Raw genomic sequence first — 19,335 nt, forward strand, 5'->3', positions numbered from 1 at the left:
AGATGCTGAGGAGCTGTTACCTAGTGCTTTTGAAAAGCAGAGGTCAGCCAGGTTGGAGAGAATTGAAGTTGTGCAAATGCCTGTGCATCATCAAAAGGCGGAAAGGCTACTTTGAAGGCTACTACTGGGGAATTTGGATCACTGTGTTTCCACTAGAAGCAGCAAGCAGCTTGCATAGTGGGCAAAGAAACATTCATTGGAGTAGTGCCTTTGGGCGTGACCCCCAAATCTGCCATTCATTGCTGCTGTCTCAGGAAAGGCATTCTTCTGCAAAGGGCATCAGTTTCCACAGAAAGTGACCACCATGGCAGGAGTGCTTCTCATTTTGAATTGTCTTCACTGACAATGCTACGTAATGGCATCATTGCACCAGTTCTTCCCATCATCACTACTGCTTCAAAACTCTCCTCCCATGCTCTCTTCCATGGCCTCTTGGTCTACATTCCCCATTTGTTTTGGTTCAGTCGTCCTGTTGTCTCCTAACTCTTAGTCTGTCTACACCAGCACAACCAGCCAGTCTTTCAAACCCCACAGATCACAGGGGGTTGAGAATGGTGCATTTTAAGAACTAGCAGGGTGGTGGAGTGTGTGTCAATATTGAGCTGAACTGGGATGTTCGAATTCTTAACAATTTGGTACTAAATTTGCAGTTCCAGTTCTAATATAAAAAATACAGAAATGAGTTTCTCCCCATTCTCATATTAGTAGCTTTAAAAAAACCAGTTCACAGAACTTCACCCTTGATTCTGAAGGGGGTTTCATGGTTCAAATTAGGAGGTATAAATAAGATGTGACTATTTGGAGAATATGGTGTTGAAAGAGGACTGTACAGCATGCAACTGATTGATGCTACACCATAATAGTAGAGTATTCTAGTTTGGTTGCAATAACCAACCACCGTTGGAAAGGGATCTATAGGATTTACATTGTTCTTAACGTAGCTCTGAAAAGTTTGTACAGAAGGGATGAGCTCTGTGAGTATGTGTGTATGTGATTGTATAAAGTTGTGTCAACACAAGAATGGGTTATCAAGAGGCATGGCCTCCTAAGGCCCTGGACTCCCATCATCCCAAGCCAGTCTGGGTCAGGGATGATGGGAGTTGGGAGACCCGCAACATCTTGAGAGCCACAGGTTTCCCACTCCTGCCCTAAAGTAAGATTATGGTTCAAAATATATACCGTATTTTTCGCTCTATAAGACACACCAGACCACAAGATGCGCCTAGTTTTTTGGGGAGGAAAACAAGAAAAAAAATATTCTGAATCTCAGAAGCCAGAACAGCAAGAGGGATTGCTACGCAGTGAAAGCAGCAATCCCTTTTGCTTTTCTGGCTTCTGGGATAGCTGCACAGCCTGCATTCACTCCATAAGAGGCACACACATTTCCCCTTACTTTTTAGGAGGGAAAAAGTGAGTCTTAAAGAGCAAAAAATACGGTAATTGGTTTGTATGGTTACTCCATCAAATATAAATTGTCAGTGTAAGCTAGCCTGACAATTTAAGGTGTTAGCATTGTTGAAAAAAAGTTATTTATACCCCCAATTTAAACAGTGTTTTATGGCATAAGTCAACCTGGCGCCATTCATATGTTTTGGACTTGAACTTCCGTAAGCCCCAGCCAGCACACAGCACATTGAATTGGACAGGAAGCTAAGAGGTTTACAATCTGTAGAAACCTAATAGGGCTAAATGATGATAAACATTTACCTCTGGGGGGCACTGCTTTCTAGGACAAAGTGGTGATTGACACTTGGATACAACCTTTGCTCTTTAATGTTTAAAATTGCCATTCTACATGTAAATAAGGTTTGCTTTTGGGAGATAGGAGGTACATTTGAACAGACAATGTCCTTGATTTAGCCCATTCTAATCAGAGTATCAGGGGATTTAATTTCCACTTAAAGTGAAAGTACAAAGTCAGGGTTAACAAATATCCAGACCATAAGAAATAAATGCTGTGTTAATTTAATAGCTGATAAGTTGCTGTAGGGCAATGTTTCCATGGAGAAACCTTTTGTAACGTGTACTTTCACTTTCTAAACGCTTCTTATTGGTCTGAGAGAGTAAGTTGATTTTCTAAGGAAAAGTATGTCAAGCCTCAAGTGCTCACTGAGCTGTGATACCGTAATTGAAATTAATAACTTCCTATAATGTCATTGACTGCTTTTTATTGTTTCACTTCCAAAACAACAAATCCAGAAAAAAATTGGAGAGAATCTGAGGAGATGAGTATTTGTGTATGTGTACTTTTTGGAAGGAGACATTTCTGTGATGCCAAAGGTATAATTATGAAAGATGGAGATCCTCCATAAGCTAATCTTTGTTTTCATGGATACCAGTGTAGACTATAAGATTTCAACTGCCTTTTCAGAGGCAGAGGGAGGATTTTTTTCTTCCCCATTAACCTTTTAATTTCTTGCTGGTTGTAAGACGAATGTAGTAGGTCCCCTTTGCAACCTAGTCTTTGCTACCACAACGCATTTCCTGACATAGAAAAGGCAATATGTGTTTGAACGGTCACATCTTTTCCTCTTCTGTCTTGTCCCGTGTGGTTTCTATAATCTTTATTCCTTTGGAGTATTTGTTTTCTTAGTTCCTCACCTCATTGGCAAGCATTGTTTTTACACAGACTTTATGAAAGTAAGGACTTCTATATCATGATGGTGCCGGAAATTAATTAGAATTTGCCAGTGCCTCATAAGAATCGAGAGATTATAGAAGTACTCATTAGATATAAGATTCTAGCCTTGCTGACCTAAAGGGGGAACTGTCCTATTTTTGCCCTGAATCAAGTAGCCAGTATCTAGGTCTAGCTGTAAATATCCTGAACCAGCTCTTCAAACAAACAAAAACAAACAAACAAAAAAACAACAGGATATATATATATATATATATATATATATATATATATATATATGGAATGCCTAAGGGATCCTAGGAGCATAAAATAGATTAGATATCCTTCTCTGACATTGCACTCTCCCCTGCCCTCCATTGTCACAGAAACACCTGAAGACCTGACCTGACACCTGATCTCTGACATCACGAGCCGAAAAGAGCATCCTGGGGATAACTTGGAAGCAGCTTGGATCTGAAGCTGTCCCAATACCCTGGTATACCCCTAAAGCAAAGATTTAGACCAGTAATTTACTTCTAATTGAGAAGTAAATTACTGGTCTAAATGGGAAATGTTTAAAGAGAAAATGAAGATGGAGTCCAAGAATGCTGTCCCAACATAACTGCATATTGTTGCGTGACAACATGGCATCAGAAATCACCCTGTGTTCTGGTGTCTTGCTATTTTTATCTAGCAATGTATGTTGATGTGTGTGTTTATGCACTTCTCTTCAGAGTAGAGAACAAACGCCGTTGAGGCAGTCCAAGTGCATGTGCAAATTCACCATTAGCTTGTATCCAGGTGGGAGTTAGTGTTTGCTTTGTATATACATCTTGATTCAAGTTGGAATGGATTATTGGCTCTGTAAGAAGTATTTTGCTCCACCTGATCTGTCAACATGTCTTTTTCTTTGACTCACCAGGGTGCAGTGACAGTTCTAGACAGAAAAAACAAAAGTGAGGTGGATCTCCAGAGATGTTGTGGATTAGTTCATTTCTCAGAATTTTTTTATTGTTATGGAAAAGGATGAATTGATCCACAGAAAAATGATCCACAAATAATCCATTAAGCAAATAAAACAATAAATATCATCTGATATAGTACATTGCTTGAGAAAAATAAGAATATAGGCAATGTTCTTAATTTTACAAAACTAATAAACTGTAGGACTGAGCATGATTCTGTTCTTTATCATTCCAGTATATAATGAACATATACTATAAAGCTTTTATTATTCCATCTGCTCTCTCTTTTCTTAATAATAAGCTTAAGTATATGCATCTCATTGCAGATTATTTATTTATTGCATTTATATCCTAACTTTTCTCCAAGGAAGTCATGGTGTCATACAGTTATCTCCCTCTTCATTTAATCGCCACAAGGTTAGGCTGTGAGGCAGTGACTGGTTCTAGTGACCCAGTGAGCTTCCTTGCTGTGTGTGGATTCAAACTCTGGTCTCCCAGGTACAGTACTAGTCCCACACCCTAAACATCTAAACCTTCATGATGAAACTGTTTCTGTAATTGGCATTTTAGCTGTTGCTTGTAGATGGATAATCATCCTTCAGCATCTCATGTATTGCCAAATCACACAACTATTGTTCCAGATGCCACTGTATCCTGTCATTTCTCTAATACTCTAAAATTACTTCCCAGTACCTCTTTGATTTTTCACCCAGCCCCCAGAATATGTGCAATATCTCCTCTTGTGTTTATGCCCCTCCTACACCATCACCTGGGTATATTTGGATTTATCTGGGTGTTAAATAACACCTTAGGTCCGGGGACCCTCTGGGTCAGATTGGGAGTGGGTACAGCAAGGAGAAAGAGAACAGGAAAGGGAAGTCTCATCCTGAGAGTAGAGGTCCATTCACATGATGTTGGTTATTGCCCATGTTTTCTATTGGAGCTATAAAAGGTAAAGGACCCCTGACAGTCAAGTCCAGTCGCGAACGACTCTAGGGTTGCAGCACTCATCTCGCTTTATAGGCCGAGGGAGCCAATGTTTGTCTGCAGACAGTTTTTCCGGGTCGTGTGGCCAGCATGACTAAGCCGCTTCTGGCAAAACCAGAGCAGTGCACGGAAATGCCATTTACCTTCCTGCCGGAGCAGTACCTATTTATCTACTTGCACTTTGATGTGCTTTCGAACTGCTAGGTTGGAAGGAGCAGGGACCGAGCAACGGGAGCTCATCCTGTCGTGGGGGTTCGAACTGCCAACCTTCCGATTGGCAAGCCCAGGGCTCGGTGGTTTAGACCACAGTGCCGTTGGAGCTATAGCCCACGTCTATTTCCATCTTTATTATTACATTTATATCCAGCATTTCCTCCAAGAAGCTGAAGATGGTGTGCATGCTCCCTACCCATTTTATCCTCATAAACAACTTTGTGAAGTAGGTTAGGCTAAAAGATGACTGGTCTAAGTTCAACCAGAGCAGAATTCACCTAAAGCAGCCATGTCCAAAGTCTGTTTTGAGGGCCTAATCCGGCCTGCTGGTCTGTTGAATCTGGCCCCTGTGGCAGTTTATTTCCCAGGGTAATTTGGCCCTTCACTTCATCGAATCTGACCCCCTTTGAAAAAAGTTTGGACACCTCTGACCTAAAGCGACCCATCTGCTGTGCAGAAGGACTTCTGCTTACGCAACAGGGCTTTTTACTCCCCACAGCCACAACACCCCATTACATTGGCTTGGGGTGGAGAACTCAAGAGTAGCATGAGTGGGGAAAGCATAGGGGGTTGTACATCCACAAGCATTTCAGCTTGCCCAGCGGAGTGATTGCTTTAGCCTGATGTTGCAAAATTCTATTTTCATTCGCCTTGGTAAGAACTTTACCAACTATCTAGTTACTTTAATTTTATTACTATTTTGAACATTTTCTTTGGGAGGCATTTTACTTCTCTGCTTCATATTAATACAGACATACCTCAGGTTACAGGTGCTTCAGGCTGCTTGTTTTCGGGTTGTGCACTGCGCCGAACCCGGAAGTACCGGAACGGGTTACTTCCGGGTTTTGGTGCTCGCGCATGTGCAGAAGTGCTGAATTGCGACCCGCGCAGACACGGCACTGCGGGTTGCGAACGTGCCTCCCGCACAGATCATGTTTGCAACCCGAGCGTCCACTGCACTACTCCATATTTAGTTATGACTCTGAGTTAGGAAATAGTCCAGAGCTAGGTTTTCTTTATACTAGGCCAGGGATGGGGAACCCTTTTCAGCCTTTGAGGGCCGCACGGCTCCCAGTACGTTTCCGAGCACAATTCAAAGTGTTGGTGCTGACCTTTAAAGCCCTAAACAGCCTCGGTCCAGTATATCTGAAGGAGCGTCTCCACCCCCATCGTTCTGCCCGGACACTGAGGTCCAGCTCCGAGGGCCTTCTGGCGGTTCCCTCACTGCGAGAGGCCAAGTTACAGGGAACCAGGCAGAGGGCCTTCTCGGTAGTGGCGCCCGCCCTGTGGAACGCCCTCCCATCAGATGTCAAAGCGATAAACAACTACCTGACATTCAGAAGACATCTGAAGGGAAGTTTCTAATATGTGACATTTTTGTGTATTTTTCATCTTTGTTGGAAGCCGCCCAGAGTGGCTGGGGAAACCCAGCCAGATGGGCGGGGTACAAATAATAAATTATTATTATTATGGTGGAAGGGGTTGGAGACAAAAGAGGACAGAGTATCAGGAGGTTTTTAAGGCTTGATGTTTTTATTATGTTTTTAGATATCTTGTAAGCTGCCCAGAGTGGCTGGGGGAAACCAGACAGATGGGCGTGGTATAAATAATAAAATATTATTGTTATTATGAATGTACATTTTTCTTTGCACAGTAAGCTAGTTTCTGCACAGACTCACTCACTCACTATCTGTCCTCCATTCAGGCAAGCAAAATGCATTATCAAAGTTCAAGGACACATTCCAGCAAGGCAAAAACACTCTAGGATAGTTTTGCTGAGGTTTCTCAACCCTGTACTTGTTTTAGATTGATTTTCTGTTGCATTGTTTTTTTTAAAATGTCACTGTCTCTTTTTGTACAGAATCACACAGCATTTTAAATGTGCTGATTATTCCTTGTTATCATTACTGAAGCTTCATTATGCATAAACCAGGTTGTCATATGATTTAGCTTTGCAGCTAGATAATTGCATTTATGGTTTTGAAATCCTAAGCCTTCTGCTCTTTTTGGTTTGTAAAGTGTTTTTGGTGCAATCCTTGGTCTTTTCCCAGACCAAAAGAAATTAAGTAAGTTTTGCCAGTTGTTAAAAATTTGGAAAGATATCAGCAGTGGAATGAGTACAAACAAAACTTTTGGAAGAACATTCAGCTGTAAAACTGGTAGTCATCTATCAATCTCTTTGTCTTTTCATATAAACTGTTGTGGTTAATTTTGACCATATAGTTTACATTATAATATATCCTAATTCCTAAATATGACAGATCTTTGGAGAATTAGATATTGTGTGAAATCATATCTTAGCTTTTTGTAGGTAACCCCCCCCCTCTCATTACGATTTCTAGAGGTTTACCTTGTATCCTGAAGTATTTCTGAATTTGTATTACTATAAAGTTTCAGGTAAAATGTTTCTGGGTTCATTTAATAACAGTAACCCTGGGGGATGGGGTAGTTCATATTTGTCTTCGGCATTCCGAGAATTGTTTATGAAAGAGAAAAAATAAAAAATCGTATAATAAAGCAATAACATAACAGCATAACACAGGATAAATACTCCAGTGAATCAAATTCTCTAACTTCCCCAGTAGCAATTCATATGCTTTAAAAGTTTAGTGAAGAGATCTCTTTCAACAACATCAGATGCTGGCATTAGGAAGTCGTATTTCTTTGGTATTCAAGTTATTAAGTTCAAAGGGCCAACTGATACTTACACAGAACTGGGGAAAGGAAAAGTATGAGAATCCTTGTGAAAAGGGGCCTCTTAGATTTTTTCTTATGGTGACCTCTGAGATGGAAAAAGGAGTTGCAAATTCCTTTCACTTCTTTCCCTCCTTAAATGTAATGTCAGAACAAGCATTTAGAGGCCCCAGTCTTGCAGACAGAAACTTTAGCTTTTCATCCCCCACCGCCCTTTGCCTCTCTTTTGCTGATTGGCTGCAACAATTTCAGGAAGAAAGCATCGAGAGAAGGTGAAAGCGAGCAGACAATCCTACAGTAGAAATGTTTCCATAGGAAACAGTGGAAATTGTGGACTCGTTATGCAAACACTCACCTGACAATTGTAAGCAGGACCTGCGTGTATACACATCCATGTTTTGTGTCATGTACGTATAAGAAGGAGTTTCATCAACACTGGGAGCTGTGCTAATTAAAAAGCAGAAATTTACTATAAAATCTTAAGTTGATCAGAATGAGGAACAATCTTTTTTGCAGTTGCTAGTGCAACTAGTGTGCACTATAGGAGATGGATAAACATAGATGACTGAACCTCTCTGTTGAATATCAGTTACTTTAAAACTATCATCCTGCCCTTGAGTTAAGAACTTAGAGGGAAGACCTGTTGAGCCTACTGCAGTTGAATGAGATCTGCTACATAGCCACTAGGGAAAGGGTTTTCTTCCGGTTGGTGCCCTGGTTGTAGAATTCCCTTCCCTCTGAGTTTTCATTGCCAGCTCAAAATATATTTGTTTGCTCAGGCATTTGTCAATTAGGTGGCTATTGTTTGATTCTGTTTTAATTACTGTTTTATCTGTTCAGGGTGGTTTGTCTGTGCTTGCCCTGTGAATTTGGTCTTGATGAAACTATGATGTGTTTTTATGGGTTTTACTGTACCCCAACCTGGGATTTTTCGTTGATGAAGGGTAGGTTTAAAATGTTTTTACTGCCAGCTTTCCCTTGTCTTTACATTTTTATTATGTTGGACCTATGTTTTATTTGGAGACGGTAGGCCTGTTTCTTTAGGCATATTTACGAACTATTCAACTTCTCAAACATATGGATAAAAAGTAAGAAAAAGAGCTGACAGCATTTGTTTATGGTAGTGTTTTGCTGGCTCAATTTAAACCCTGTTCAAACTAGGGTTTTCAATTTTGGTTGGGAGAACAAATGCAAACCATGGTTTGCCTAAAAACTGTTAATGCAGGAAAATCTACTGTCAGGCATCATACAGCAGAACCAGAAGTAAGTCCTATTGAATTCAGTGGGGCTTACTCGCAAGTAAGTAGTGTTGGAATTGCAGCCTCAATGACCTTACCGTCCTGCTTTTTATATAAGAACTTAAAAGCCCAATCAGAACATCTGGCTACATTTCTGAACAACAACAAAAGTTTCATACTTGAGGTAGATTGTCAATTATCAGGAAGTGATATCCTTGCACGTCTGTCTGGTAAGGTAGAATGAGTTAAGAAAATACATAATTCACTGCAGTCCTTTGCATGTCTACTTTATATGTCTCATTGAGTGGGACTTGCTCCCAGATAATTAAGTATTGGATTGCTGCCTAACAGTGTAGTACTAGACATGCCTACTCCCAGATGCATGTGTTTAGTAATAAAGTCCCAGTGGCATATCTCTTAGCCTACAATATATGAGTAGCCGTATTAATTTGATCAAGATAATATAAAATATAATTCGGTGGGTTGTATTCAATGAAGACATTACACAGGCAAAACAAGCTCCACTTGTGCAACAGAAATTCCACCCCCCTCTGTACTTCTCCCCCCCCCCCCCGAAAACACCTGCCCCGAACAAATTGCAGGGGCAGGAACGGGAAACTCAGGAACGAGGAGCACATTCCATTCGTGCATTGACCTACTTGGATTCAACCCTATATCTTTGACAAAGTTTGCTTCTTCGCTATCCTAGCATTTCCACTATCCAGATGAAAGAAAGTGACAGTAGTAAAAATCAACAAGTCATTTTATAAAGGATGCTCAATCATATGTGGTATTACTCAAATAAAAGATTTAAGTACAGTGCATGAAATTACGAAATCTCAATACCGTTGGGGCTCAATCAACTGCTAAAAAGAAAAAAATCAGTATAAAAGTGTATGTTGAGGTAGTGTTATTGCCTTTTGTTTTTTTGTTTTTAAACACTCTTGACTGTAAAATTCATCTTTTATTCTCTAAGCTGGAACAGTTCCTGCCTGTTCTCTGCCTTATCAAAGAAATACACCTAAAGTCTCTTGCAAGAAGCATTAAATTCACCAATTGTAATGAATTTTGGCTGATTTTAGGCTGCTGTTAGCAAACAAATTATTTAACATGGCCTTGGCATAAAATATTTTCATAGCCTTCCTCTTGCATTTAAATATACAGTATACCAGATTTTCAGTTTGTTCAGCTTCTGCTGTGCAGGGTTGAGACTATGTTAAATTTTGTTGTGTCTGGTTCAGGCTTTGGTTGTAAAAAGGTCAAGAACCTTTTCCAGCCTCATGGTCACATGGGCAACCTTCCAGGGGCCGCACGCCAGTGGTGGGCAGGGCCAGAGTCAAAGCGGTAGGCGTAGTCAATGCAAATTTTATTTTTGTATAGCAGGCTTGACTTCTACCCCCAATTGCACTCCTCTTTAGCCCCCATCCACGCCAACTAGAGTCCTTATCAGAATTCCCTTCACCCCCCCCCCCCAAAGAAAAATGTGATGTAAGGCTGATGAAGGATGTGGTCTGAGGAAAGTCCCAACGGTGCTATGCATGATGTTCTGCATTCATATTGGGACACTTCACGGTTTCCTCTTCTGGCTACTACCCCACAAATGTCTTCTGGAACAGCATTTTATGAATACACCTCAGTGTGTACACTCATCGGCTTTTCTGGATTTTAACCAGAAAATATATTCGTAGAACTTGAGAAATCTCTTTGTATTGTGTTTTTAAATGTAAAACATTTTTTGTGCAACATTGTGCAAACATGCAATTTGATTTCACATTTCTGTTTTGGATTTGTTATTTATGAGTTGGTATTTGTTATCTTTGCTAAAGATAACAATTGTATGTGGTTTTTATCTTCCAGAACTGAGGTTTCTCTGCCAAACGGGGATGTGGATATTAAATTGAACCACTCACATTAGGAAATAGATTGGATCCACCCTATTGGCTTTTGCACTACTTATGCTTCCTTGATGGATTGCTGTCTATTTCAGAACTGTGAAAGCTTTTCTGCTAGACCATCACTTTGTGGCCCAGAACAGCTTGTGTTTCCATGTTTCCAATTATGACGAGATTAAATGTAAAGTACATACACATAAATTTCTCTCCCTTTGTGGTTTTATTTATTTTACTAGGTGTTTTGTTACTCAAGCATAATGTGACTTTTCTTTTGAAACACCAACATAATTTTATGTTTATACAGTATATAAACATAAAGTACTGGCTATTTTACATCCAGGATTAAGCCAGTCTCATTTCTCACGCCGTAAACTGCTTTATGCTTTCTTAGTGGTATTACTCCATTTCTGGTTCTTGACACCCATTGGAGCCGCCCCCACTCAAAATAGCTTAATCACAGGTTCTTTGCTATTTTTGAGAGTGTAATTTATAACAACTTTTTTTTCTAACGTAGGAGAAATCTAGAAATACATGCACCTCTGAAACAAAGTGTTCAGTTTGTCTTGGAAATAAGTTACAGCACAGCTTAATTTGGCTATTTTGGAAGCATGAGTTTCTGTGTGAAATGAGATATTTAATTACTTTTCCTTCTAGAAATAATGGAGAAGCTGGTCATATTAAGGGTGTGACAGCCCAGTTAGCATTCTCTTATGTTCTCTCCCAGTCTCAAAGGACCGAAGAGAATGGGTATGTTGCCCACTTGCCTCCTGGCATGCTGTTCAGGAGCCCCCCTTGAAATGAAACAGTCCAGGTCTGGCTTGGAAATGGTGCTAACCTTATTGGATGCAGCTATCCCAAGGTTTGGCATGGCATAGGGGAGCCTACTGATTTTGGTCAGCCTGTGTTCTGGGTGCCCACTATGCAGTTTGTGTGGGCTGTTCTGGGGGTCCCTGCAGACAATGAGGATGTGTGATGGATGCAGGCTGATAATGGTACTATAATGAAGGTAGGAAGGTAAGTCACACCCTCAAATCCTGCTGGTAGTGTGAAGATGAGGCATCTGCTGTGGCTCTGGACGAGCAGGTGCAAGAAGACTCTATTGGGGCCGCTACTCGATAGATGAATTTGAGGTGATCCAGTGGGACCCACAGCTAGTGAAATGTACATTTCTTCACCTGCAGAATATTACCAGTCAAGCCCTGTAAAGTCACCAACTTAACATGTGCTTGGGCATTTAAAAATTTCAGATATTTTCTAGGCATGCTGTTTAACTTTTTACCCATGGTGTAAATTTGCTTACTTCATTTATGTTGTACAATTTGATGATGGGAATATAGGATCTGGGAGTAAGAAACCAGACGTTTTTCTATAGAGAGTGCTGATGAACTTACGAGTTCACCACTCTGACCCCTCTTTCTGCGAGACATGTTCATGGTTTAGTTGGCAACCATTGGCATTCTATATGAATTATCATAGGGTTTTTTTGTTCCTGTGTTAGATGACAGACTTTTTCACTTTTTCACTGCCAGCTGTACTTGAAAAATATCAGGTGTGTCGTTTTGTGAAGAAGCCTCAAATTTTTGATGATCAAATCCAAGAGACTTGTAGACAAAACCCACCTACACATTAAGGGATGGTGCAAGTGTTTGTACCTGAAGTGCCACAGTTTATTTAGGCATAAATTTTGGATGTGTAGATTGTTCATTGTCCAGTATATAGCCACATTTGTGTACGTAGTGCTGAGCATCACTGGCCAGTTGATACCGTGCTTGCATTATTTAAATGTTAGAGAACTTTTGGCTGCTGAACACAAAAACAGTCATGTTGAACAATTCAAACTGTTCAAGTCTGGTGCATGTATTTATAGAGTAAGCAAATGGTGATTAGTATTGTGAAGGGTTCCAGAGTTCTGATTGGTGTTGAAAAATGCCCACCTGAGGTTTTGAGTTACTTATTGTAAACTGCCCTGCTACGGAGTTTCTGAATCATGTAATCTCTGAAGAATGACTGACCCTGCAGAATGTTTTTGAAAATACTAACTTAGGTTGGGTGCTGTTTAAACATGTTTGGAGGCTGATGTGAAAATCTGGTTTCTGGTGCAGGTATTTAAGCTTAGCTGCTAACAACAACATGAGCTGTCCTATTGCTTCTTTTGTTCTGAAGGGAGATTTGTGGTTCCCCTCCATTTTAAGATCTTGCAGTGACTAATGTCATGTCTTATTGATCATTGACCTGTGGTCATCAAAGTGGAAGGAAAGGGAGTTAAGAGTGACAAAATACTGAATTTTAGGTAAACAAAAATGCATTTGAGAGAAGGTACTGACAGCTTTTTTTTTTTTATTGAGCAAATGGCTCAGAGCAGAAGATAGGTAGATAAACTTTATTTGCATTAGCCAATGGCTATAGCAACATAAAACAAGCAATATATACAATTAAAAAGACAACAGTGGGTAAAAAGGACAATCAAATGATCAAGTTTATCATTCAGATAGTGGCCCTTAATCTCATCGCACCCTCGATAAATCTAGCAACCTTTGCTGTTGTCTGATCATTTTGATCTGTTAACAGAAAGAAGAATGTGGCCGCAGATGGGCGGCCTGGGATGGTAAGTAGGAGTGGGGTGATGATCTCATTCCTCAGGTCTTTATTAAGGGGACAGGACAGGAGAACATGAGCCACTGTTTCCAGATTGCCATCTCCACAGGGGCAGAGTCGTTTCTCAGCTGGAATCTTTTGGTATCTGCCCTCAAGTACGGCAGAGGGCATTACATCCAATCTGGCCAGTGTGAAGGCACATCTGTATTTTGGGACAGTTAATTTATACAAATATGGTGCCAGGGAATTAAACTTGAGAGGAGGAAAAAAAGGCATACCAAGGACAGAGTTTCTTTATAATGGCCAGATTTTTCTGTTGCTCTAAGTCCTTCAGACGCTGTCCAATTAGCCCTTTTGCTTTAATAAAGCCCATCGTGAGAAGCTGATGTGGGTGGAGTCCGCAGGAGAGAAATTTTTGGTGCACAATTTTGGACCACACACTTTTATGGGGGTCTTGTGTCACTAAGGGTAGTAGACCAGGAGGATTTAGATTTAGATGGAGCCAGTAATTAAGAGCAGAAGGGTTAAACTTCTACCTGTACCTGGTTTAAATGATATGAGAGCCCTTGGGGAAAATACTTGTGCAACTACCTTCCCCCAGATTAAAGTGTGACTGAAAGAGCAATATGAGATGGGGTAAAGTGAATCTGTATGTATAATTTGAAAGGCTTTGTGAGTACAGTGTTTATAAATTTTAAGTTTGAGAAGTACTATGATTGAAAGTGCAAAGCAAACTTTCAGGCTGGAAACATTGTGGGCTAAAATGTAATATATGGTACTGTCCTTAATTATAGTTAGTTTGGATGGTTGCATGATCCTTGGTTCATTTAAACCCTTTTAGTTATTGTATTAACTAGTCCTACTTTATTGAGATTATCCCTCACCATTGGCCATACTGGCTAGGGCTCACAGGAGTTGGCATCCAACAGCACCTGGAGGGTAACAGAGTTCTCATCTTTGCAAATGTTGAGGGTTTTTGAAGTCTAGTTGTGTAGGATTTCAGAGAATTAAATCAAGTAAGACTATTTTTAATTATTTTGCAGTTGGCATGTCGTAAAAAAGAAGATGATGAAAAGTAGTTAAACATCCCCAATACAGGAAGCACTATACAGCAAATGGTACATTGATGGATCAGGAGGAGTTCTCATTATCCTAGCAAAGCAATCTTTCTTTTGTTACAGCAATTTAATTTCTTACTTATTTATAGCGGGGGTTTTCCTGTGCGTAGATCCACCCTAAGAAGGAAATCTTGTTTTTTTTGTTTTTATTAAAGCACATCACAAATGAGGCATTCAGGAAGGAATATCACCACTGGGCTCATGTGTGTTGAATAGCCTACTTTCAGGAAGTTGTGAAAGTAAGACACCCCACTCTAGATCAGAGGTTCTCAAAGGGCATGGCACACCACATTGATGTGACAGGAGAGGATAGCAAGTGTGGTGGGGAGATTCAAGGACAATCAAAGAAACATTTCTGTGTAGTGTAATATAGTATAATATAATATAGGAAAAGACAGTACACCACCCAGGACGTTCTGTTTCCTCTGCTCACTACTCCTGTCCCCTTCAGCAGAGAGTCACCTACTACCACCACATGCCTCTTCCTCTGGGACGTGGCAGGAATCTTTCTATCCACTGTCCCTTCCAAAGCCTCTTGGAATCTCCCCCTTGCGTATTGGAGCCTATCTGGATATTGTTGGGATAGGTTACAAAGGCAGGAAACTTATGGCTTGAATACTTCCTACTCCTTCCTTTCAGCTTGCCTTCCCCAGAGTGCATTCCCTTTCTCTGATATCATCTCCATGGAAGGTAGCAAGTGGGTTATCAGCATACTTATCCAGGGTCAGTAGCCTTGGATCTGAAGGGGTGAGGTCAAGAACGGGAAAAGACTCCTCCAAGTCCATCTCCTCCTGTCTCTTTCTCCTCTGGGGAGTGGCAGGAATCATTCTGTGCACTGTACCTTTCACAGCCACCTTGGTGTCTTCTGAGGTTGCCAACTGCTGTCCTAGCTCCTCTGGCCCAGAATGCTGCTGTTCTGTGTGCCCAAGAGTCTTGCCCTTGCACAGCGTAACTTTCCACCCTGCTCCAGAGGATTTGAAGAACAATGTCCACAGGATGTCCTTCTTGGTCTGTCACTGCCATTGCCAGTTCAGACCCCACCAATATAAGTGAAGTGAGTTTTGTTTGTTCGCCCTAATGTGAATCTCTTTAAACATGCTTAGATTGAGGCACACACACCCCAATTTCCTCTAAACAAGGAAACTTTACTTATTGGTTTTGGAACAAGTCAGTATATTAAACCATAGAGTCTGAAGGTAGTTAAATATCCTAGCTTGTTCTGAATGTGGCAGCCATAGTTTCCTAGTTTGAATGAAATGGGAAGCTGTTTAATTAGAGATTACTTGCTTTGATTGCTTCATTCCATGAAGGAAGAAACAAAGGGCTGCATACAAATCTCAGCTTAAAAAGATCAAATTTAATAATATGAATGTGACCAATATCTGATTAAAAATAAGTACACTGGAAATCACTATGAAATAGGACCAATAAAAGTTTGTTGGGATTTGTTCTCAGCACAAGGTGGCAGCAGTGCATCAAGTAGAAGGCAGACCAAATATTTTTGTAAATCTGCAGTTCTCAAAGGTTTACATTCTCATTTTAAAATGATGTTGGCTAAACAGCAGCATGAATATGCATTCTGTAAACTGATGAAAACAAGCAGCACTCTTAAAATAAACAGCTTAATGCATTAATAGTCTCCGATTAGCTAAGCAATTGGTGATAATCAAGCTAATGTATTCCTTTATTTCGATCTCTTTAAAGCTATTTATTTACATCACAAACTGCTTTCCTGCCAAAGAAAATCCTATTCAAAGCAGCAACCGGCATTGTAATGAGACTACAACATAATATATCATACATGTGCTTAAATACAGAATAATTGTGCACATAAAATGAGAGTCAGCAGCTGCCAAATTTCTGTCGGAATATATGATTTGTTTATTTATTTTACTAATTTCCCCATTTGAGAACAGAAGAAGTTTGGCAGCCATTTTTTGGGAAGGGCCATGCCATAATTGTAGCATTGCAGCCTAAGATACACTGTTTCAAGCAGCAACAAAAATGTCAAAGGAAGAATCAGGAGTGCAGCTGGCTAATGATTTTTTTTTCTTTGAAATTGCAGTCACCCGGTATCAAGACTGTTAGGTGGCTGGCTCTGTCCACCTATCAAAGTGATCCACCAAAGATTGGCCATCTCCACTGGTCCACAAACCCCTATTTTTCAGAATGTAAACTGGAGACTATGTGCATTTAATATAAAACTGGAAAAATAAGACAAAAGCCAACCAGTCCACGGGTTAACCATTCATTCACAGTTGGAATGACATTAGAGTTGCAATAATTATTTTTGAATCTTTTCCCATAAAACATCCCAAAGCAATTTAAGAATAACAACTTTTATCAAACCAATTTTATAAGCATATATATGTTATTGAACCTTCAGGTTTTGTTTAATTTAATTCAGGGGTGAGGAACCTTTTTTACGCCTAAAGGCTGCATTCCCTCTTGGCCAACCCTCTGGCAGCTGCATGCTATCATAGGGCAGAGAATCTCTCTTTTCCATGGATGAGGTAGGAATGGGAGCAGAAAGACCAAGAAGCCGGAACAAGATCTCAACCCCTTATCCCTTTCTCTGTAGCAATTCTTCTGAACCATCAGAGACTTTTAAGATTTTCTGTCTTAAATTAAAAGCAATGTAGTATTTATACAGATGGAATTCAGGTCCTCTACTATTTTGGCACAAATACTTCACTATTTGATAGTGCACTCAAAAGTGAACTTTGTCTCATGAAATAACCAATTAGTTCTAATTTGCTGTTGTGTATCATCCATATATCTTGCCACAATCTTCTGAAGGGTCAACTGGATTGCAAGGGAATCACAATATCAGTTGCATAATATGGTATATTTAATAATAATAATAATTTTTATTTATACCCCGCCCTCCCCAGCCAAGGCCGGGCTCAGAGCGGCTTACAAGCAATAATAAAAACAAGTTGAATGATTACAACTTAAAAACAAAATTAAAATACAACATTAAAATATTAAAATATAGCCTCATCGTAGGAGGAGAAGGAAAGAAAGAGAGGGAGGGAATCAAATTGGCTCCAAGCCAAAGGCCAGGCGGAACAACTCCGTTTTACAGGCCCTGCGGAAAGAAATCAGATCCTGCAGGGCCCTGGTCTCATGAGGCAGAGAGTTCCACCAGGCCGGAGCCAGAGTTGAAAAGGCCCTGGCTCTGGTTGAAGCCAATCTAACTTGCTTAGGGCCCGGGACCACTAGGGTGTTGCTATTTATGGACCTTGAGGCTCTCCGTGGGGCATACCGGGAGAGGCGGTCTCGTAGGTACGAGGGTCCTAGGCCGTGAAGGGCTTTAAAGGTCAAAAGCAGCACCTTAAATCTGACCCTGTACTCTACCGGGAGCCAGTGCAGTTTGAAAAGCACTGGGTGAATATGCTTCCCATGGCAGAGACCCCGTGAGGAGCCTCGCTGCAGCATTCTGCACCCGCTGGAGTTTCTGGGTCAGCTTCAAGGGCAGCCCCGCGTAGAGCAAATTACAGTAGTCAAGCCTGGAGATGACCATCACATGGATCACTGTGGCCAGGTCGGGGCGGGAAAGGTAAGGGACCAACTGCTTGATGCGGCGAAGGTGGGAAAATGTCGCCTTGACTGTTGCTGTAACTTGCGCCTCCATGGAAAGGGAGTACTTGATTGAAGTCTTCTGTAATCCCATAGTTGGACAAACATTCCTGTCCCATGTTACACTTTGGATGATCTGTTTGACTTTCTTGATTTATGGAACCATAAGCTGCTTTTTAAATTTTCTTTTAGGAGTGATGACTCTGAAGATGAATCAGTAAAGCCATCGCTGCAAATGTAGGGCAGTAAATCAATGGTGTGGACAGTATGGACCTAATGAATGGGCAGCCCAGCAATGTAAATATTGCAGCTACTGCTTCAGAGGTAAGGAGTCAGCAATAGTCAGCTTTAAAAAATGCAGGAGCATAGTACATGTATACAACAGTGTAGCTTGAAAGAAGAATGTATTTTGGTACGCAATCAGTTCCTGTTCTTTGCTGGAGTATTTTAAGCAGGGATCTTGAAACTTTTAAAACTGTTTTTTTAAACTTGGGAAGGGTGCCTCTGAAATTTGGTACAGTCTAGGTAAATGGGATGTTTTAGTGGTGCTCCCCCTTTGTGGAATGCTCTCCCCAGGAAAAAATGCCTGGCGCCATCACTGTCAGTCTTTAGTCGCCAGGCTGAGATGTTTTTATTTACCAAGGCCTCTCTTTCGGCTTTTGAGCAGGTATACATTCACATTTTCAATTTTGTATTTTTACTTCCGGAGGCGGCGCGAAACTGTAATGGCGGTCCTCTTCGTTCTCTGAAGAGGGGCTCCGCGGAAAAGGGTCGTTCGCTGCGGCATAGCGACGACCCATTAAGATAAACCACGGGTAGAGTGAGCCCGTGGCCGTGGGACTCGGCGGGCACCAGAAGCTGCCCTGAAAACACAGAAGGGACCCCGTAAGGAGACCCGGAGTGAAGGAGGGGTAGCGGTGCTGTGAGTTCATCGCTCTTTCCGCGGAAGTGAAGCCGCGCGGCTGTTGCAGATGAGCGCTGACCTTTCTTCCTAAAATCAACACTAATCTGCAAGCAACATACCCGTGAGTAAAGGGATTTAAATTTGGTAAAAGAATTTGTTGGATTTGGCTGAAATCGGGAGATGAGAAAAGGGAAGTCCGTCTCCCGACATTGCTGACAAGATCAAAGCAAAGTCTTAAGAAGCGGAAGCGTTTGAAACGGGACTTTGGGAAGTTTTAACTTTCTTGCGCTACTAGATCTATTCTTTATTTTACGGAAGGAAGGAATGGATATTGACTAAATTAAGCTGTAAATGTGGACTTTCCTCCTATTTCCTGCCTCTTTTGGTTTGTACGTCTAAAGAGTCAGACGTCGGACTGCCGGGGAGAGAGGTTGCGATAACTGCAGAAACAGTTGCAAAAAACTTTTTTGGAGTGCAACTGATACATTTGAGCAGAAAAGACTGTATGAGACTTTGTTGCAAGCACCGTT

The 19,335-nt window shown here is 40.9% G+C and overlaps 1 protein-coding gene across 2 annotated transcripts in view; it reads left to right on the forward strand.

Annotated features, from left to right (window-relative positions):
* The window catches only part of RALGPS2 (Ral GEF with PH domain and SH3 binding motif 2), a 106,485-nt gene that overhangs the window by 3,688 nt on the left and 83,462 nt on the right, over positions 1-19,335 (forward strand). For both annotated transcript variants that reach the window (XM_083507147.1, XM_083507148.1), the window contains exon 2: positions 18,094-18,225. In XM_083507147.1, coding sequence (XP_083363273.1) covers positions 18,169-18,225 — 57 coding nt within the window. In that variant the 5' untranslated portion in view covers positions 18,094-18,168. The remainder of the gene's footprint in view (positions 1-18,093; positions 18,226-19,335) is intronic.

This window comes from Podarcis liolepis, assembly GCF_965112155.1.
Source record: "Podarcis liolepis genome assembly, chromosome: 6".
In the NCBI taxonomy this organism is placed as follows: domain Eukaryota; kingdom Metazoa; phylum Chordata; class Lepidosauria; order Squamata; family Lacertidae; genus Podarcis; species Podarcis liolepis.